This window comes from Schistocerca nitens, chromosome 4 (genome assembly GCF_023898315.1).
Source record: "Schistocerca nitens isolate TAMUIC-IGC-003100 chromosome 4, iqSchNite1.1, whole genome shotgun sequence".
NCBI lineage: Eukaryota > Metazoa > Arthropoda > Insecta > Orthoptera > Acrididae > Schistocerca > Schistocerca nitens.
The window spans coordinates 261,827,050-261,848,498 of NC_064617.1; the positions used below are offsets into that span (position 1 = coordinate 261,827,050).

Genomic DNA, 21,449 nt, shown 5'->3' on the forward strand with positions numbered 1-21,449 from the left:
CATGAGTAACCTTAATTGTTGCTTGTTTCCTTTGTTGTTCCTGCCTAACAATGACTCATTCTGTCCCCGAAAACTACCATTGTGTAACTCTGTTGCCTAATGGTTCCCAACAATTGCTGCAGCTTTATCTGAAACAAGCTGTCTGCATCATCACTATTACTTGCTAAATCATGTTAAAAGAAACTTAACCAAATACATCTCTGTCAACTTTTATTGTACACAAATGCCTTGCAATAACAAGTTGAAATTTTGCCACATATTATATTATGGTCTACTTATGCAGTGTAAAAATTTGGCTTGGATATCACTTGTCCCTTGTGTGCTACCACACTTAGAAAATCCATGTTTTTCAGGTAATTTTTCAAATTTTTGTATTTTCGTGTGCATGTAACTCTGTTTGTGTGACTGATATGGGCAAGATGAGTTCTGTGTGTGTTTAGGCCACATTAAGCTTACCACGACAAAGATTTATATCCTCTTTGAGTGAATTAAATTTGGCATAGAGGGCACCTACAATACATACCTTTTAAAGTATTACATTTTTTTAATCACATTTTGGAATTTTTTATTTTCCCTCAGAAATATGTTGTTGGTGTTTTGATTCATAGAGTGTGTTCTCTAAGTGGATGTTACTGGGTTGCAATTTCCGGGTCACGCCACCTTCTTTCACAAGCCATAATTCTGGAACTAATTGGCAGGGGAACTTAAAATTTTGTACATGGGTGTTCCACACTTGGTAGCATTGGTGTGCTAAATTTCAGCCAAATCTGAGACTATCAGCTGGAACATTGTCTCAAATTGGTTGAATTGACATGGAATGCCCCATATATGATTTCAGATTTTTTAAAGCATCAGTTTTCAACTTTTAACAGTTAATTACTTTATTTTAATATTACATTAGAAATCCAGTCTTTTGTCAAAGAATCACATTTGCGTAATATTACATAAAAAAGTGAAGAAATATGCCAATAAGTAGTTACTTTAATGTTTAAACAGTTTTTATCATTTTCTTACAAATGTGTGTAAGTTGACTTTGAGAACATTTAAACATAAACAATTCTATTTTTATTTATTTATGACCATTTTGCACTGCTCATCACTTCATGGCAATAGATGTTTACAATTCTTGTTATCACACTACATAAAGAGCACTGTCAACATCTGTCCACCAAACCTGTACATAAGTTACAGCACTGTCTCTGATTTAGACACTGCTATGATATGAACTCCAATTGGATTATTCAAGCATTTTAACAGCATATCTGGAATTCCAGCTACTTTTACTACAAATTTAAAGAGCATTATATTTTTCTTTATTACTGTGCTTTGTGCATTGGAATTCTCTTGGGTATTCAGCTGAGTGATGTCCTGATGTTACAATCTTTCAGATAGTTAACTTATCCCCATCCAGAGGTAGTGATGACAACAGGTTGCAGATATAATCAGAACATTGTCACTGAGCCAAATAATCAAGAACAGTTCAGGACAACACAATGTTAACCTATAGTGATTAACATTCCCCTCATTCACTTGCTTGTTAGTGGTAAATGAAGGTCAAATAATGCTGTGTCAGTAACTGGAGCTCTTCACATGCAGCTCTGTTTCCTACTGCCTTTTGCAAAATAGATGCAGTTAAACATTGCCAAGCATTATATTATTGAATATATCTCATCAAGACCCACCAGACCATTAACCCTAGCATTACCAACGGGGGGGGGGGGGGGGGGGGGCCTCGTAGGCCCACTGACTCAGTTTTTCTATGTTGTATCCACACCCTTTGATATATGAACTTGAAAGCAAAGGTAATTGTTCGTTATTGAATGTACTATTGAGTCATTACAGAATTTCGGAATAAAAATGTAATTAAAATTCATTTACTTGATTTAATTCTCTGTGGGCCTTAGAAGCCCACCCGTTGGTAATAGCAAGGAAAGATTTACGAGGTTGAGTCTCTCGTTTCAAATTCTTACCATGAAACGAATTTTGGCATTGTTGCCTTCAGACATATTATTATGAAGCGGACCATTGTTATTTTCAGTGTTTCTGCTGCTGTTGAACCAGCAACATGAGTAGAAATCGTTTACGTGATAGTTCCATTGAAAGAGTGCTAGAAGAAGTTTTGAACGAATCAGATTTAGAGGAAAGTGAAGTGGATGATGATGTGGAATAAATTAGAACTGATTCATCGTCTGAGAATGAAGATGAGGTTGAAGCCAATCCACCAGATGATAATGATACGGAATGTGATAAATTCATTGCAAAAAGTGGACGAGAGTATATTACGAAGCCATCTCGACAATATCGGCGTTCTGTGCAAAATATAGTGCGAGAAAGAATGGGGCTAGGACAACAAGGAAGAATTGTGTCTCCGAAAGAGGCTATAGAGCTCTTTTTTACACCTCAAATTATGAATCTAATAAAACTACACTCAAATGAAGAGGCTTCTCGACTAGGTATTCAGCACACAGATGAAGATGAGTTATTTTGTTATATAGGACTCTTGCTAATCATGGGTTCAAATCATGACAATAAGATACCTGTCCAAGATTTATGGTCTTTGCTTCAGGGCCGACAAGTGTACTATGGATCAATGAGTCGGACCCGATTTTTCGAATTGACTAAAATATTGAGGTTTGATGATAAGAACACAAGAGAAATTCGTCGCCAGACTGACAAGTTTGCTCCAATGAGGGAAATTTTTGAAAGCTTCAATTCTTCACTTCCATTGTATTTCATTCCTGGTCTAGATACAACAGTGGATGAGATGTTGTCTTTGTTCCGTGGTCGCTGTCCATTCAAGGTGTTTCTAAAAGAAAAACCTGGAAAATACGGCATTCTAATTCGAATGCTGTCTGATTCTGAGACTCGATATGTGATCAGCATGGACATCTATACAGGCAAGTCAGGAAATACACAGAATTCAAATGGACCGATGGAAATTGTAAAGAGACTAATAAAACCTATTGAAAAATCAGGCCGTAATGTTACCACAGATCGGTACTATACTTCAGTGGAGCTTGCTGAGACTCTATGGAATGATTTTCACCTCACACTTGTTGGCACCCTACAGTCTAACAGATGACACATACCTGAAGAGCTGAAGACTACAACTGGCCGCAGTTTACACTCTTCCATCTTTGCTTATACTGACCCTCAGACACAGAGGCCACCAGTTACTCTTGCATCAACGCTAGTCCGCGAGAAGCCAAAACGACTGCTGTTGATGCTTTCAACTTATCACTCAGAAGGGGTGTTGAATGAAGACTCAAAAAAGACTAACATAAATCTTTTTTATAATTCTACAAAGGGAGGCGTGGACACCATAGACCAGATGGCAAGACACTACAGCACAAAGAGAGGAACAAGAAGATGGCCTTTGTCCCTCTTCTACACACTCATTGACATAGCAGCAATAAATGCATATTCACTCTTCCTCCTCAACTTTCCGAATTGGAAAAAGAATTTGCTAAACCGCAGAAGAGTTTTTATCACTAACTTAGGTCTCGAACTAATAAGATCTCAAGTAGATAAACGGGCACAAAATTTGTATGGACTTCAGAAGCCAGTAATAATGGCAATGGAAAGCATCACACAACGGAAGCTCAGCTGCTCTGTAGAACCATCATCCTCAACAGCAGAACCAGGAACACGTGGACGGTGCCACCTATGCTGCCAAGAAGCTGCATCTAAAAAGATCAAGTACAACAAGCTGGGAAAGTCAACTGTTACCTGCTCTCAGTGCCACAAACACGTCTGTGGGAAACACTGCAGGAAGACAGTGTTGTGTGAAAAATGCGTTGCAGAATGAGACAGTAAATTTTGTTTGCTTCATGTAGTGTATCGAATTAAAAAAGTCGTTTTTATAAGAAAACACTATTTTGAAACATTATTCCAAAAAATATATAAACTGAATCTCGTGATTTGTTCATTTTATTCCTATTATAATAACATCTTTTATTATCCAGTGTACAAAAACAATGTCTAAGCATTTTGAATTGTTATTAGAGGTATCAGAAGTAAATAAACTTGATTTATGATAAAATAAATTGTGGTATTCTTTATGGGCCTTTGAGGCCCCCCGTTGGTATTACATGTAACAAAAAATATATTGGTAATGCTAGGGTTAAAAGTTTTATTTTAGTATATTAAAAAGTAAATCTTCAATACCTCAGATTGTTACAGAAGTTCTGTATATTAAAACACAGATAAATTTCTCTTGATAAATATTATCAGCAGCAGAAACCCTTTTGCTGTCACCTTCAACTAATTCTCAAATATGGAAATATTCACATCACATGGGACACTGTGTCTACAGTATTCTACTGTGGCACACCAATGTGGTGGTGGCACCAGCAGCAGTGGGAGCAGCAGCAGCAGCAGGAGTAGTAGCTGTTGTTATTGTTGTTTATTTGGCCTTGTTTTTTACAGAATAGTGTTAGAAAAATCAAGTTACACAGAAATACATAGCTCAAGAAAGTATTGTACTACCTGTACATCTACAAATAAATGTTTTCTTTGATTCATGACCAAGCAAGGTGGCTCAGTTGTCAGCACAATGGACTCACATTTGCGAGGATGATGGTTCAAATGCGCATCCTACCATCCTGATTTATGTTTTCCATGATTTCCCTAAATCAATTTAGGCAAATGCCAGGATGGTTCCTTTGAAAAGACACAGCCTACTTCCTTCCCTGATTTGATGGGACCAATGACCTCACTGTTTGATCCCCTCCCCCACATCAACCAACCAACCTACCTTTGATTCAGGGGGAGTACTTCATGAATGAATAAACATTATTAAACTAAAAACATAACTTTAAAGTGAAATAAAGATGGTCTGTTCGAAAGTGGACATCTTTGAACATTTGTGAAATCAAGATTTATGGATGGCTATCATTCAATACTGCATTTCTCCAGCCCATGCTTTGTAACATACTATGATCCTCCTTGGCATTCTGTCCACAAGGTGGTCATGACACAGCTGCTAAAGCCTCTTTGATTGTAGCCTTCCTAATGTCATCCAGTGTGTGTAGTGTGTTATGGGGAGCAAACATTGCAAATTTCTAATGGTGCCAAGTTTGCTCAGTTCGATTCATGTCAACAGATACCATAGGCCATTTCAATTGATTCCTGTCTCCTATAGACAGACGTTCATGAGGTGGACAAAGTGTACTCATGCATTGTTGCCATGAAAGGCAAGCTCATTGCTGAAATTTTTATTGCAATGCTGGACCACATATTTGAGGATGCTGTTCTGATACTGCACTGCCTTAAAATTACTCTTATTATTGGTGAGAAGCAGCCCACATCCACATATGATACCAGCCCAAATCGTGAGTTGGGTTGGGTTGATTTGGGAGAGGAGACCAAACTGCAAGGTCATCGATCTCATTGGTTTAGGGAAGGATGGGGAAGGCAGTCAGCCATGCCCTTTCAAACAAACCACCCAGGCATTTGCCTGAAGTGATTTAGGGAAATCACGGAAAAACAAAATCAGGATGGCCAGATGCGGGATTGAACCGTAGTCCTTTTGAATGAGAATCTAGTGTGCTAACCACTGTGCCACCTCACTTGGTGAAACGTGAGTGATTCACTCCTTGCAGAATGTGTGGCTGAGGAAATCTCCTATTTTCAGACACTCTTTTCTATCAGAAACTTTTTTTTTTTTGTTTACATACCAAATCAAGAATGTCCTGTGTGACATTTCAAGCAGTATCCTTCAAGAGGCTGATTTACTTTTAAGGGGCAATCAAAACGTTTCTGTCTGAAGGCCTTACAGTCCAGACTTGGTACGCCAATTATGAAAAATTGCCATGAGCATTGAGGCAATCATCCTACTGACATACTAGTTTGCAGATACCAATTTTGTAAAACACCGGGTCCTGCTGTGTGAAGAATTCCATAGCTGCCTGCTGCACATCCTTATCTGAAACAAATTGTCCACCCTTCAATGCCTCTTTTAAGGGAACAAATACATGATAATTGCGTAGGGAGACATCAGGACTAGAGGGCAGGTGCTCAAGTGCCTCCTACTTGAGTTGGCGTAATGGGTGAGGCTGGCCTCCCACCCTGACCAGCGTGTGTGTCAAATCGCTACTAGCGTGGAACTTGACGCACAATTCCACAATTGTGGTTTTAGACAGACATGCTCCCCCATACACATTCATCTCAAAGGGATGTCTACTGGTTTTTTCCCTGTTCAGATGCATTTGATAATAACGTCACATAATTTAAGTTTCTGCATTTACTGTATGCATATCCAAAAGACACAAATACCACACTAATCCCTTGCCTACATAGCAATGCTTATATAGCCATATATACCCTTATATGTCACAATATGTTGCATGTACACTGCAGCAATTTTGTGTGCCTTATATAATATTTCCACCCTGATAAACAATATTACGTGCACAGCAAGGATCCAAGTACTATGTTCCTTATTCATCAATTATTTCTGTGTTCCGTGCATTCTCTAGTCTTACAGCAACTGTTCATGAATTGCAAATGACAGTTAGGTGGCAGGAGGAATAGGTGAGTGACCACAGGTTTTTAAGTTCTTTTCTCAAAAAACTGTTTTTCAATCATTCTTATTCTGTTTTTAACTTATTTGTTTTAAGCATGAAAGACATCAATCTTAATTTAAAGGAAAATGTGAAACTTTGAAGTGTCATCTTTTTTGGAAAACTGTTGTGGCTGCCACACCTCAAAATTTGTGGAGCTGCAGCAGAATGGTATGCCTCCAGGTACTGTCATGGACTTACCAATGGTAAAGACTGTACAAAGTGGGGAGACCTCCATTGAAAACCCATTTGTGGAGCAGCAACAAAAATGTGCTATCTCCAGGTAGCATCTTAGGCTTCTCCAGATCAAGGGATGCACCTGCTTGCATATGAAAGCCTGTTGAATTGCTGCTTCCAGTTCAGTCAGTTTATTGCATATGGATTGACAGCTCCTATGTGCACACTGGAAGTGATGGAGTAGTGAATAGATTTTGAAAATCCACACTACATATGAGTCATCTTTGTCCTCCAGGGTCTTCACCATATAGCTAGTGAGACTGACACTAACATGGTTCTTTCCCAGTTTTGAAATTGTGGGTAAGTGCAGTCAAGAGCTGTGGACATTGCAGAACCCAGACATTGCATGATCCAGCTCCACCGCAGAGACTGGGGGGGGGGGGGGGGGGAAGGAGGGGGAGATTACAGTCTTCCATGTTGGTGGAGCAGAAATTATGACCAGCCCTATCCTGTGTAAGAAAGCTGGATTCTGTTTGTAGTAGCCTTATGAAACTAGTCTATTTTCTGTGCAAATAGCCTCCTGGAGTTCTTAGGAGATAGATGCTCCTCATCTTGTACAACTGCCACTGGAAGTCAGGAACGCCACGTATAAATCTTTGTAATGGCTCACCCCCAGGTACTTTAGTTGAGGCTGTTGTCTATTGATGGAATTCAAAAACCCTTGCAATGGCCTCTTCTTTAATTATTCTTGTCACATTTACCCTTGTCGTTCTAAAGGTTCTGCAATTTTCTCCTGTGGGGCTGTCTGAATCTTTGCATAGCTGTCTGCCAATCTCTGAGTACGTAATGACATCCGTGACTCCACCAAGAGATAAGCTGCCTTCCAGGTTTTCATGATGCATTGGGAGCAGATGCATCAGCAGTCCTGTAGACCATAGCTGTAATATAACCTATGCAATCAAGGATGTTTTTACATTGTTTAAAAACAGCAAAATGGCTGTGATGCATTCAGTTATCCTTTCTGAGAATCCATTTCAGAAGCCTTCTTCCAGGACCTGCTCCATTGGGCAGTTGCACTTCCATTTATGTTGTAATCTGTTTTACGCTAAGTAGTGTCTGAGAGGGCAGGTGAGCAAAATAAGAGCTTGTTCTGTTCATTGATATGATGTCCTCAGATTGTGTGAGAGCCTCAATTACTCTTTCCCTGAAAAGGTGATGGTACAACTCCACAACATTGTGGGTGTTGAAATCTCCTGAAAAGACCAACCGGTTATTAAAAACTCACAGTCAATGGACTCATGTGGTTTAAGGTGTACGCTGTGACATCAATATGGGCATAAACAGTGACAGCTATTATTTGAAGTCTTGTGATCAAGGGCAATGGTAAGGACTGGTACGGGTCTTTGGAGAACACTGCCACCCAAAACTTCACCCTGTCACCAATAATCTTTCTGAAGCATCAATATTTTTAATAGGTTTCTTGAGGACACAAGCAAAGAGATGTTTTCTGTACAAGGTGTATCAATTTTTCCATCTGCCCATTACTAATTTACTAGAATGTGGAAGTCATTTTAATACTGTGATTTTAGTGGGAGAGGGGCCTTTGCAGTTCTGGCACTGTGGCTCACGGTGTTCTCAACAGTGAGCTGTGCCAGTGTCACATCTGGTAGTCACTAGGAGAGTCTTAAAATGAAATTTCGTGCCCTGGCCCCACATATTTTTCTTTCATGGGTAACAAAAAAAAAGGAGAAGTTATTTTTTGAACTGTTTTCTCCGTATTTATTTTCAAATATGCATTCTTTGATTCTTGTGTTATGGGCACTTACTTGCTGTGTCGTTACCCTGTTTGCTTTTGCAGGTACATGTGATCATATGCTGGTGCTGGTTCCTGCTTCTTTGGACAACGTTTACATGGAAACATCTACTATAGTAGCAGTTCCATCAATGAGGTGAAGCTTATGATGTGACAAAAACCGATGGTTTATCACATTATATTTTTTCTTAGTTTCCATTTAGGGGATGTGTTTCATCACTTAACTCTTGACCTTTTTTCTCCTTGGTGAATACTGGGCAGTCTTAACTCCACACTGGATGACACTCTAATTGCATACAGCCAGAAATGGGCAGTCAGTGCCAGGCTACCTTTTCACATTTCCACACGTTGCTTCTCGTTTACAACTCACCGAGCGAGGTGATGTGATGGTTAGCACACTGGACTCGCAATCAGGATAGCAGTTCAAACCCACATCTATCCATCGTGATTTAGGTTTCCTGTGATTTCCCCAAATCACTCCAGGCAAATGTCGGGATGTTTCCTTTGAAAGGGCACAGCCGACTTCTTTCCCCATCCTTTCCTAATCAGATGGGATCGATGACCTCGCCATTTTGTCACTTCTCCCCAATCGACCAACCAACTTTACAACTCACTGTCATTTGGCCTAAATGTTAGAATTGTAAAAAACCACAGTTAAAACCAATCATGAGGCTACTGAAATCTCTAAATACTTCTATCTTTGCCACAAAACCCAACTAGGGAAGGCTAGCCAAAAGGCAGAAACTCTGCAAAAAACAGTTTTGAGTTGGGCAGCACTCAGAAAGCACCATTTCATTGAAACCAACAAAGATATTCTGATGAATAGTACCTACATCATATTTAGGAACAACCATCAACCTAAAAACATTGGATCTGATAAAGGAGAGGCCTCATAAACTTTTTTAGTCCATCCATCCATCCACCTACCCACTGTACATCGTGACATACCTCATCAATTAGGAGACCTTCAAGGAGGTGAAAGAAGTCTACATATCCATTAACATAAGAGAACTCTCTCTTTGAAACTTCATTACCTATAAACTATAACCATCCACTTAATACTATTTGAGCATATGCCAGATAAATGTAGATTAGAAAACCTTGTAAAAACTGATGCTTCTGCAGTAATATGAAATAGCCACTATCTACCTTCTATTGACTGTTCAATATTTACCTGAAAACATTGCTATTTTCCAAAGAAAATAGTTATCTACATCTGTAACAAAGGACTTTTCACAATCTTCTTCTTCTTAATACTAATATTGGGCAACTTTACAATGAATACTATTAGTTGACGTGTAGCTAAAAGAAATTTTCAATCCTTGCTTCTGGATAATATAATAGTTTGGAGAGGCACTATTGCTACATGTTTTTAGTCTTTTTTTATTGATAGCAATTCCCAATTTTTTACTGTATGTTGGCAACAGCATATTCAAGAATCAATTAGGGTAGAGTGGAGATAGGGGAGATGTTTTAATATTAGTTCTGTGGCAATTAGATAAGATGCTATAGTTTTCATGAAATTTTTACAAATTTTGCTGTCAAACGTGTAACTTGCAGATACATGCAAAAACTTTATACGTTTCACATTTTTTGTAGTTTTTCGCGCTCGCTTGTTACACGAGAAAATAGGATTGCAAACTGAAAGTACAACATTACTGAAGGTTTGTGAATCCAGAGTCAAATGGTATTTCTAGCTGCAAGGAGAACAGTGGCAAAAAGTGAACTAGTTTTGAAATTTAATGAAAAATGGCTATGGACACAAGTCAGTGTTCTGGCTTTCTTGAAACTGATACTGTGTTGAAAAAATCTGTCTGTGTGATAGGGCAGGATGGAGTGTGCTTAGTAAAGATATCTCTCTCTCTCTCGCCCCCCCCCACGTTTTTCCTGTCGCGCGTGTGTGTGTGTGTGTGTGTGTGTGTGTGTGTGTGTGTGTGTGTGTGTGTGTGTGTGTGTGTGAAAAAAATCACAGTTCACTTTAAACTGGTTTTATTGCCAGCAGCAATGATCATCAAGGAGCAAAAAGCACAGGGGAGTATGTATTAAGAATTCCAATATCCTCAAAATTTAACACACACAGCTCATATTGTCAATATTTAAAATAATAATAATATAAAAAAGTAGTTCAAGATTTATGTAAAAGACAATTGTGTAAATGGTCAGCATGTTGAAATACTTTAACTAAGAAAGCCTATTATAATAAAACTTCCAGACAGATGAAAAATATATTGGACCAAGACTCTCCAGAAGAGAGTGAAAAATCATTCTTTTGTGTAATTGTAAACTAACAGACTTTTTTCACACCACAGCCCCATAAGAACAGACCAGAACTATGATGCATGAACATGAAAATGACTGACTGGCTATCTGGGTTGGTATCACAATCTCACCGCATGTAAGAAATTACATTTGTGCCTAATGGTTATAGCAGATGTGATGGACATGTTGCCATTTCGTAATCAGATTGTCTGCTGCTAGTGTTGCTGAATGAAGAATCTAATCCAAGTATTCTGTTTTGTAATGACAAACAGTAATTTAGTAAACACAAACAGCAATGGAGAGAGGGACACTGGGCATCAATCTCAGGAACAAGATAAGGAATGAAGATATCCAAAGAAGAATATGGGCAACTAATATCCTTGAGTGTGTTACCAGGTTGCAATGAAAATGGTTTGGCCACACAATGAGACAAGACTCCAGCAAAAGCAGCACTAAAATGGTTCATTGGAGATCTTCTGTACAACAAAAGAAGCACAGAACTGAATGGAGTGGAAGAATGTGGAAGAGATCTTCCTTTCAACAATGGATGGATAATTACTAAAGACAAAGATCATGCATTTTCATTCAGCGTGAAATTCGGTTGCAATGTACGCAGCTTTAAATCACTGAAGTTTTTGTACTTGGTAGCACTTTTCACATGAAACACTAATTATATATAAATACGTTCTAAGCTGAATAAACCTACTCTACTCTACAAGCAACAAAAGGCACTGGTATTGAAAAGTATCAATCCATAACGTATGGATTATACAGAGCATCAAAACTCAATTGTAGAACTCGTTTCAAGGGCAAGGAGGAGTTAACACTTTATTTTTTTTATAAAATAACATTACCAACGTTTTGACATCTCGTATACACGCAGCAGGATTTCCAATGTAAAAATATGGAAACAACTACCAACAATATACTTTATTCATCCCAGCATTAGTTTCTGTTTTTACGTTTTTTGTCCAGTTCTGAATGATTTTATTACTTAACAAGCTTCAGAAAAGCAGTCCTCCTCTACACTAAAGAAGTGTAGACACAGCTAAGTAAACAAGTACCCAACTCATTTTCTATGATCATAAGTTTCTACTGTTTAATTCGCAAAGTTTTATTAGAAATTGAAAACAATACGTTCTTAATTACATTACTCCTTTCCGATCTGCACAATCTCTACAGAATCACGTTAACAATTTTCAGTCTTCTCATTTACAATCGTTAACACGCTACATTTCACTCCAGTCAAAGTGAAAATAGCTGTCGCACGAGAACCGATAGCGAATGTCTATATACATTCAGTATGTTGTCTAGGACGTATGAAATTACGATGATAATTCGGGAGCAATAGAAATGATTAACAACTTTGTACACAGAAAATACACTGGTTCCAGAATTGTTGAACGCAACAGAGCTTTTCACCAAGTACTCATTTCCTACAACAACGTTTCTTTCACTGATGACATAAATCCCCCTCCACTAGCTGCAGCCTCTGTTGCTAGAAACGCTCGAGAGCAGCGCTGTCTGTTCGCGCATGCGCTCTGCGCTACTGTGTGGCGCTCGAGTCAAGTGGGTATCAGCAAGTGACACCAAACGCAGGTGCCTAGTGCATTCATAGCGTTCTACATGACAGGAGCGGTAGAAACGTCAACATGTTTGTCGATTTGGCTGCCCGCGAGAGGGGCGCTCTACTCGCTGAATCCCAACCCTGCCTAATACCAGGGTGAGTAAAAGTTAAGCACTTTTTGGCTTTTTCTCTTGGTGTGTGGTACGTCCACCAGTATTGAGAAATTACTCTTGCATTTGCAACAGTGTGTCGGCAATTATTTCTGCTTCTGCTGGTGAAGGAAAAAAAAATCCAGTTCGCGTAGTTAGGTCAGGAGTGTAATAATGATGCTTTTTTTTTTTTTTTTTAACCTGCCAGTATATATTGTATTGAAAGTGCCATTAACTTCATTACCGTGGAATCGTCATTCAGCTCAAAGAATGATTTGAGATATAGAGGGAAAATTTTGTCTCGAGAAGTAATCTACAGAGTTGAGAAAATTGCCTCAACCAAAAACTGAAAATTTGCACGCATCTATGAAATGTGAGATTCATTTTCTCGGCACCATAAATCAGTGTTGCGGTTATTCAGTACATAACTTTAACAACTGTCACCACGCTTACATTGTTTACAATTGCATTCAGAAGACGTTTACTTCTAGCCAGAATAGCAAGGGTTGCCTAGACGTGCGCGGATAAGCAGCCGCAGAGCATTGTTGCCAGGATGACTCAACTTGGTTAATGAAATTCGAAATAGTGTTTCGTTAACACCCAAAGTCCTCAACTAAGCACACCTCATGCTTCAGATTACTTAAGCGTTCTTTGTACTTCTAACACTTATTGCAACGGCAACTGTCTGCCCGATATTCACACAACCATTAGTGCGCTACGATTGTTATGCCTTACGACGCGGTTTGGCGACCTGCGCGTTTGTGTGTGTGTGTGTGTGTGTGTGTGTGTGCGCGAATTTATCAGTGGAGGATGACCATGTGAAAGTTTGCCCACCTGACGGAAATATCGTGCCGGAGGATGATATTTGAGACATTACATACGTGCTATGCTGTGTGCATTCACGGCCTATCTGTGCTAGTATGGAACTCCCGGCGTTCTGCCGCTTCTTCTCTATAATATTGCTGTTAAAAGAGCCTGTCTATAACATTTTGTTATGATCCACTGATACTTATGAAAGAACTTGCTTATGTAGTGATTTAACGAAGATTCACCTTTTATTAAATTATGCTGTGTTTATTGTTCTAATGTTAATGAAGATAATAATTGTAAACATATCGCCTGATGCTTTTGGAGAAATGATCAGCTTCATTTTATTACATATTACAAAAAAAAAAATCTGTCGGAGAATTATTAGCTGAAGATTCTAAAACGTCAAAGGATCGCTACTTAGTCTGCAAACGTAAAGTTTGAAAATATTATCAGAAATATGAATATTTCCATAAAACGTCGTTTGGACATTTCTAGAACTTGATTCTTTAGGACTAGCGGGCACTTTTTGCACGACAGGTAACGAATTATCTTAAGTTTATAGTGAGGGTTTCTTTCATCTAATTCTTCAAGTAAACACTCGAAGTAAGTGCGACGCAAAGTGCCAAGATGACAGCAGTTCTGCTGTACAATGTCATGCTACCGAGCGCACAAGCTTAAAGGGCGATATCAGGGCTGCGTTAACGTTAGATTTGAACGTAATTGTTTCAGAGCATTTAAAATACGATTTTCCGTAAACCTTCTTACCATTTACTCTAGCTTCAACTCAAATAGAACCATAAGAATACCGTTAACAACAATTCAGTCAAAAAAAATTGCAGGGTGACCAACGTAATAGCTTCTGAGTGATACCAGTTAATCTGATATCGTTGATTTACTGCACATGCATTCTCTGAAATAGTATGAAAAGGGAATGGTGAAACGATTTAGTCATAAAAATACTTGGAGAACGTGATGTAAGAAAACAGAAGTATTTTTAGAAACTATTTTTAAAGCTTCTACTTCAAATTTCTCTTTACTAGCGTAAACTATTACATAACTGGTACGTTGGATGACTGCTGGTTGCAAAAAGAACCTAATTTCAAGTTTTCATTTAGTCATGAGCAGGTTTTGAGCAGAAAGTAACATACTACAAACAAAAATGTAGACTGCAGAGGAAAGTTTTTCAGGAAAATATACAAAATTTACGTCATTTACTTCTGAAACATTTCCATCATGTTTCGCTGTAGATTCTTTTTCTTGCAACCGCTCTCCGCTCTTTTTTTTAAGCACTGTCTCTTTACTTCTGACTACCGCCGGCCGCCGTGGCCGAGCGGCTCTAGGCGCTTCAGTCCGGAACCGCGCGAGTGCTACGGTCGCACGTTCGAATCCTGCCTCGGGCATGGATGTGTGTGATGCCCTTAGGTTTGTTAGGTTTAAGTAGTTCTAAGTTCATGGGGACTGATGGTCTCACATGTTAAGTCCCATAGTGCTCAGAGCCATTTGAACCATTTTTCTGACTACCTCCATACATTTATAAACACAATTTTTTTAATTGCGTAAAATTCAGCTTTTGTAGAGTTGTAATTCATCAAAACCCCATCTCCACTCTCATTCCCTCCAGAATTAGACTGTCAGCCACACAGACTTAATCACTGAAAGTAGAAATTTCATCCAGCATATTAATATTCAGGGTATTAAAAGAAAATGTCGAATGTTTTGAGGTGGTAGTCAAAATTCAGAACGTAATAACTCAAAGTGCTAAAGGTATTTACTTCGAACAACTTTTCCTGACACTTTATTTTTGGTTTATGCAAAAAGAAATTAGATTTTTTACCTTAACACCCATAACGCCCCCTTCAGGTGGTGACTTGCAAAGCTTTAACACTCAATAGAGAACCTCTTTCGGTTTGTTGTTTCGTGTTTTTTCGGCAATGTGAATTTGCAAATTGCACTTGAATTATAAAGTAGCTTATGAGGCATACTATAAAAACTGTTCTGTTTGGGTACGCGGCCCACGAGACAATAGACACAGTTGATAGCTACAGTGTCTCCCTCAAGGAGCAGCAAGAGGCAGCAACCATCATAGCTGACTTCAGAATGCATAGGTTTCTTAACAGATGGCGCTCCGTCCAACCAGGCGAAATTTTCGTAATGATCTACGGTATGAATGTTGCTGCCTGAATACTGCAAGGTTGTTAGTCAAATACTCGTGAAACAACAAACAGAAAACTTAGAATCCTAGGGGACATCGACACAGCTCTCCCTAGCTAATAAACAGGTTTACAATCAAACGAGACAAGTGCAACGCTCATTACCCTCACTGAATGACGATTGATGTTTCAGTGTGGCCACTGTACAACGATAACGCCGTCACAGTGAGAACAAGCTTAGATGTGCACTGGAGTATATTTATTATTAGTGCGTCGCCAGAGACTGATACTTACTCTAATGACTGACATAAATCACAGTAAAACTAAAAGAGAAAGTTCTCTGAAACTCGAATTAAATTAGAAAATTACGCTAACACTGGGAGAAGGTATCAAAAAGCGTGGAAGGCTGTACGGGGAAAGCGCAACAAGATCCGTTGGTATGGGCAGCTCGCGAAATCAAAGTTAATGATACAACAAGAATCCACAAATTAGGCAGCACAAGTTGAGGGCCAACGTAACAAAGTGACGAGCTGGTCAGAAAGTGTTTCGCACTACCGCAGTTGCGACACTTTTCTCCCGAAACAGCTAGTGTGTGTTGATCAGCACCAGACGGCAGCCCACAGAGGAAATGCCCAGCAAGGTGGACTCGAGCAGAATATCCCAGAACGTTAGTTCGCTGCCCTCAACTGCCTAACGTTTCGAAAAATACCATATGGAGCGACGATCCATTGCAATTGACATTGACAGACGAGAATATCACTAATTTTATTAAAAAAAAAAAAAAAAAGAGCACAGCAGAAACTTCCCACTCTTGGTGTAGAAAACTCAGATTAAGAAACATGTGGTTGGTACAGGGTCGTTGAAGCGACTGGTCGGCTTTTCTTCACTTTGCTTCATTGCACCAAGCACGGAGGCAGATTGGATGAACAAAATTTCCGAGTGAACACAACCGTTTTTGTCACGCTGGCTGGGCAGCATGATGTTCGCGCAGAAAGGGCAAAAGCATCGAACTGAGTTATTCTCTGGAGACGGTAGTAGCGGGCCGGTGCCCACTGACCTCAAGCCAGGTCAGGTGCCACATCTTCTCACCAAAACCCAAAGCAGACCACAGCCTCCCCTACGTGAAAACCTGACTGTCTCCCTGGGAATGTTCGCCTCTCGTAATGATTCACTGATTGCGTTCTGCCGACAAGACCTTGAGACCACACCGGGAGTGCGTCTTCCTAGCGTGAAAAACGCAAAGCCTTCCTCCCAAGGCCACTTGTCCAGTACTCTCAGTAAAAATAACCACCAAATTGTTTCATAAAATGAAACTATATCGCTTAGAAATACGCCAGTAATGTCGCACAGGATAAACATTGCTGCAGAGGACTCAAAGAATACTTGTACCAAATCGATGATAATGTCAAGATATTAGTCATTTCTAGAATAATTCATAAAAATGTCTGGATTCTGAGCATTATTGAAAATCTGTGGGGTCGCATAAAACTGGACACTGGGAGCTGGCTAAAGCCAGAAATTAAGCCACTGGAGCTTCAGAGCAAAGCAAAATATTAAAAGGTCCTTCGAACAACACGTGTTGTATTTCTAGACATAAATAATAATTTTAAACCAGCTGAGGTAAAAAGTTGTAGTTAGATCTTCCTATTGGACCCTAAACTATAGCATATAGAACTCGCTGATGACTTCAGAGAAAATCTGTTCCCTAGTCCATATATTTCCAGGTCATGTTTGGAAATTTAATCATACCACAATTGTTCGGGAAAAAACTACTTTATAAATGGCAGACGAGACATAACTTCCTGCGAAACAATTGTAAAAGCTTTCTCTAAAAGCTACTTTGACTGGCTAGTTTCGCAATGGTGCCCATGATGTAAACACACTAAACTTAGCTGCAAGCAGACCTGACCGCTTGGAGGACAGAGAATGGTATCAGTAATGACAGGTCCATTTGCTCCGATAATTAGCACCAAGATAAAGAATTACTTTGATGGAAGAGTAAACAGAGAAATCTAAATGTTCAGTAAGACTCACGTTTCTGACTTAACATAGAACACTAACGGGAGAGGAGGAGGGAATGAATGAATATTACATTGCTACTCAACCATCGTAGTTTACTACTTCAAATTTTAGTCAAAGGAAGTTTTATTTGTAGGTATACATTAATTAATTAAAATTAATAGATTTCAATTGGTATGTTATATACTAAATTAGGTACAAAAAACCTTGTTTTGCACCCTACTACAATCGTATATTTTAAGAGGGTTTAGTAATCCAGGATTAAGCTACAAACATTTATTTCAGGCAGTGAACACAGAGGAACTGTGGCAAGAATTTGAACGAATAGCCGACCAAGCTCCAGAAAACTGGAGTTTCCAGCAGAAAACACAGATGGCATACAATTTCAGGAAGCTTCTGAAGAAAAAGCGCCTACTGCAGAGTAGACACAAAAACAAAAATCGCGGAAAGGTAGATAATGATTGAACGCTCTAGTCTGCGCGAATGGAAATGCACGAAGCCTTCAATAACTAATGCTATAAAATTTTATCAGTGGACGAGTCCCAAAAGCCAAGCCTACAAGCCCAAGAAATTCCTCATATTTTAACCGTCAGTGGAACAAAAATTAGTGTTCACACAATGATGGGCGAGAATGCCAGCGCAATGACGAAACAGCACCTGGAAAGTGGAATTCAGCCTTGAAATGTTGTTTCACAGTGCAAAATGAAGTCATAATTCAGTAGATGTAGCCTGCTAAGATGACTGACACGATCAGTAGCAAATTAGGATACTGGACATATACAACGGACAGCACAATGGTGACGGGTTTGTTTGATCCACGGTAGAACTGAAAAAACGCGAACTGACAAGTGTTTGAAGATAGACGTCAACTATCTCGCGAAAGCATAGTTACAGATTTTCAAGGACCAGTATTTAATGACGAATCTAGGAACATACTGCAACCCCGTATGCGTCGTACCCGCAGGGAACACGGAGACACACATTTAAGCAGTCATTCTTTCCTCGATCTACACACGAATAAAGCGGGAATGAGCCCTGATATGTGATACATTGCAATTCACAATAGTTTGCTGAGTATGAATATACAGGGCGATGTTTTCCACCGTGTACAAACTCTGGGGATGATCGATGAGAGGATATGGAACAATAAGCGTCTAATTAACTCATGTCCGTGAATACATGAGACCATTTATTCAGTCATACTTCGTTAGAGAGACTGCGGTCTGATACGCGATGTACCATGCAGCCAGTTACAGTAAGCATGGTTTCCTCCTAGAGGGCGGTACTGTTCCTCATACGTCATGCTCTAGCCGCCTCTCCTGCCATAGTAATTGGTAATGTTGTCATATTCACTTCTCTTGCTGAATCACCTTGTAGTGCACGTGACACAGCGTTGTACACGTAGTATTCGAATCGAGAGCTTGCCGACACGGTCTTTACGTACGGAAAGACAAATGGCGACGGGTGGCGGGAAGCAAGGTTGCATCTGGAGAACTATCCACGCCGGCAACCACTACAGCATTCAACGTTTGCAAGTGTTTCGCCGTTTCTGAGACAGGGTCGTTTCAGGAAACAGGAAATAATGGACTTACCCGAAAAGTTATAACATCTGACTTGGAGGGAAACGTGATCAACACTGGAAGGCGACCGCCGTGTCAGTACCAGGCAATTGGTCTGCCAGTGCAGTGTAAGCCAGACGTCCTTGAGGAACATTCTACATGATAGTTGTTACTTCCCTTATCACTTACAGCTTGTGCAGGGCTTACTAGCGACAGACTGACTTTTCACATCGGGAGCAGTTTTGTCACTTTTTTTTCCCCCACCAGGCAACCGCGGTTCTGGGATTTGCCATTCATCCTATTCACAGATAAGACCACCTTTTCGTGGCGTAGTATCTTCAACTTTCATAAGTCATCCGTTAGGATGGTGACGGCGAGTCATCAGCATCGGTGCAGCTGAAATGTGTGGCCCGGAATAAGTGGCGACCGTTTTTTTGGAACCAGTCTCTTTCACGTCGCCTAACAGGACGGAACTATCGGCGTTTCTTGCGGGTGACTTTGACTCTTCTGGTGGAAGACGTGCCATTGATGATTCGAAGGGTTATGTGGCTGCTACATGGTGCTCCAGCCCACTTCGCCGTTAACGTCCGGACGCATCTCAAACGTGTCTTTCCTGGATGTGACGAGGGGGGCCAGTTGCAAGGCCTGCTCGTTGACCGGACCTCAACCCGTGCGATACCTGATTATGGGACCATCTCACAAGTATCGAGTATGCAGAGCCATTCCAGATGTGGAGACATTGGAGCAGCGTATTCATGCTGCCTTTGGCACTGTTCGGATGCAGCCTAGCCGATGTGAACGTGTGATACAGAACAGGCTACGGCGCGTACACACATGTGCTGAGCCACAAGGAAACCATTTTCAGCACATACTGTAACTGTCGCTGTATGGTGCATCGCGTATTAGACCGCAATCTCTGTAACAATGTATGATTGAAAAAATGTTCTGTATCGTGGAAAACACGCATTTCCGGACGCAAGTTAAACCTTTTTTTTGTTCCGTATCCTTTCATCTATCAATCCCTAGAATTTGTACACAGTGGAAAAAAACCATTGTAGATGCAGGATCAATCGCAGTGGGCTACATAAAGTAAATTGTACGACTGAACACAGAGAGAGCAATAAGAAATTGCACAGTGCCAGTGTGTGCAATTTAGTTTGAAATTAGAATAGGGACGACCTACGTTGAAACGGTAGAGCCCAGAGCTATATAGACAGAAAATAATTTTGCGACACATCATAGTTTTACACCATGATTATATGTGCTAGCGTGCTGTTTCCGGCGTAGCCCAGAGGGCTATAAATAGTACCTGCTATGTGCAATTTTGTCATATGATGACATGGAGACCGTGGCTGTTGTTTGAAGATAAATGTTGTTGGTGTTAGGACAGCAACCAGCCACAAATTTACTTTCATTTCCTTTATTCAAAGGGTACCGTTACCGGTTTCTAATCGTTGTGATTCATCCTCAGACGGTTTACACGCTTTCTTTGACAAGTGGTGTGTTTTTTACAGATTAATTGTCCTAAAATATAAATAATACCTAATTATAAACACGCCACACACAGGTGGTTGCGTTACATATTTTCGTTGCATGTGACTTACGTGAAACGTCGGTTTGGAGTGTTTGTTTTCATAACATTCGTCCAACAGATGTAAATGCATTCCCACTGCATTCTTATTGTTGCACACGTAAATTGTTCTCACTGAACACTTCAGATTTGTCACTGAGAAGATTTCTAACACGCACCACACGTTCTGATACATACAAAGAGCTTACACACATGAGTATCACAGATGCTATGATATATCGAAACATTTGACGATGATGGCCTATGTTTGGAAAGGACCATATATTCATTTACGCAACTGCAATGCCTTTTACACTAGTACAGAGACATTGAATTTTTGAGATGATATTGTTAAATTAATTATAAAGTTTATTTTTTACTTATAAACTGTATAGGTAAAATAGTATATTATTTAATTACATTTAGCATCATGAGAATTATAGTAACATATAAATTTGCTACTTGATCTGCAGATAGGTGTACTAATATTATTTGCTTTGTAGGCTGGAAAGTAATTTCTGGAAATTTTTCAGGAAAGGGGTGTTAGCTAACTCTATTCGTTAAAGATATAGTCTGGGGTGCTGTGTGTGTGTTTTTGTGTGTGTGTTTTTGTGTGTGTGTTTTTGTGTGTGTGTGTTTTTGTGTGTGTGTGTTTTTGTGTGTGTGTTTTTGTGTGTGTGTGTGTTTTTGTGTGTGTGTGTGTTTTTGTGTGTGTGTGTGTTTTTGTGTGTGTGTGTGTGTTTTTGTGTGTGTGTGTGTGTTTTTGTGTGTGTGTGTGTGTTTTTGTGTGTGTGTGTGTGTTTTTGTGTGTGT

At 39.7% G+C, this 21,449-nt stretch overlaps 1 protein-coding gene across 1 annotated transcript in view; it reads left to right on the forward strand.

The window, feature by feature from the left end:
• The first annotated feature begins 12,372 nt into the window (after positions 1 to 12,372).
• LOC126252903 (protein FAM166B-like) overlaps positions 12,373 to 21,449 on the forward strand; it is a 314,722-nt gene continuing 305,645 nt past the window's right edge. The window contains exon 1 of the mRNA XM_049953879.1: positions 12,373 to 12,535. Within this exon, the coding sequence (XP_049809836.1) occupies positions 12,465 to 12,535 (71 nt within the window). The 5' untranslated portion in view covers positions 12,373 to 12,464. The remainder of the gene's footprint in view (positions 12,536 to 21,449) is intronic.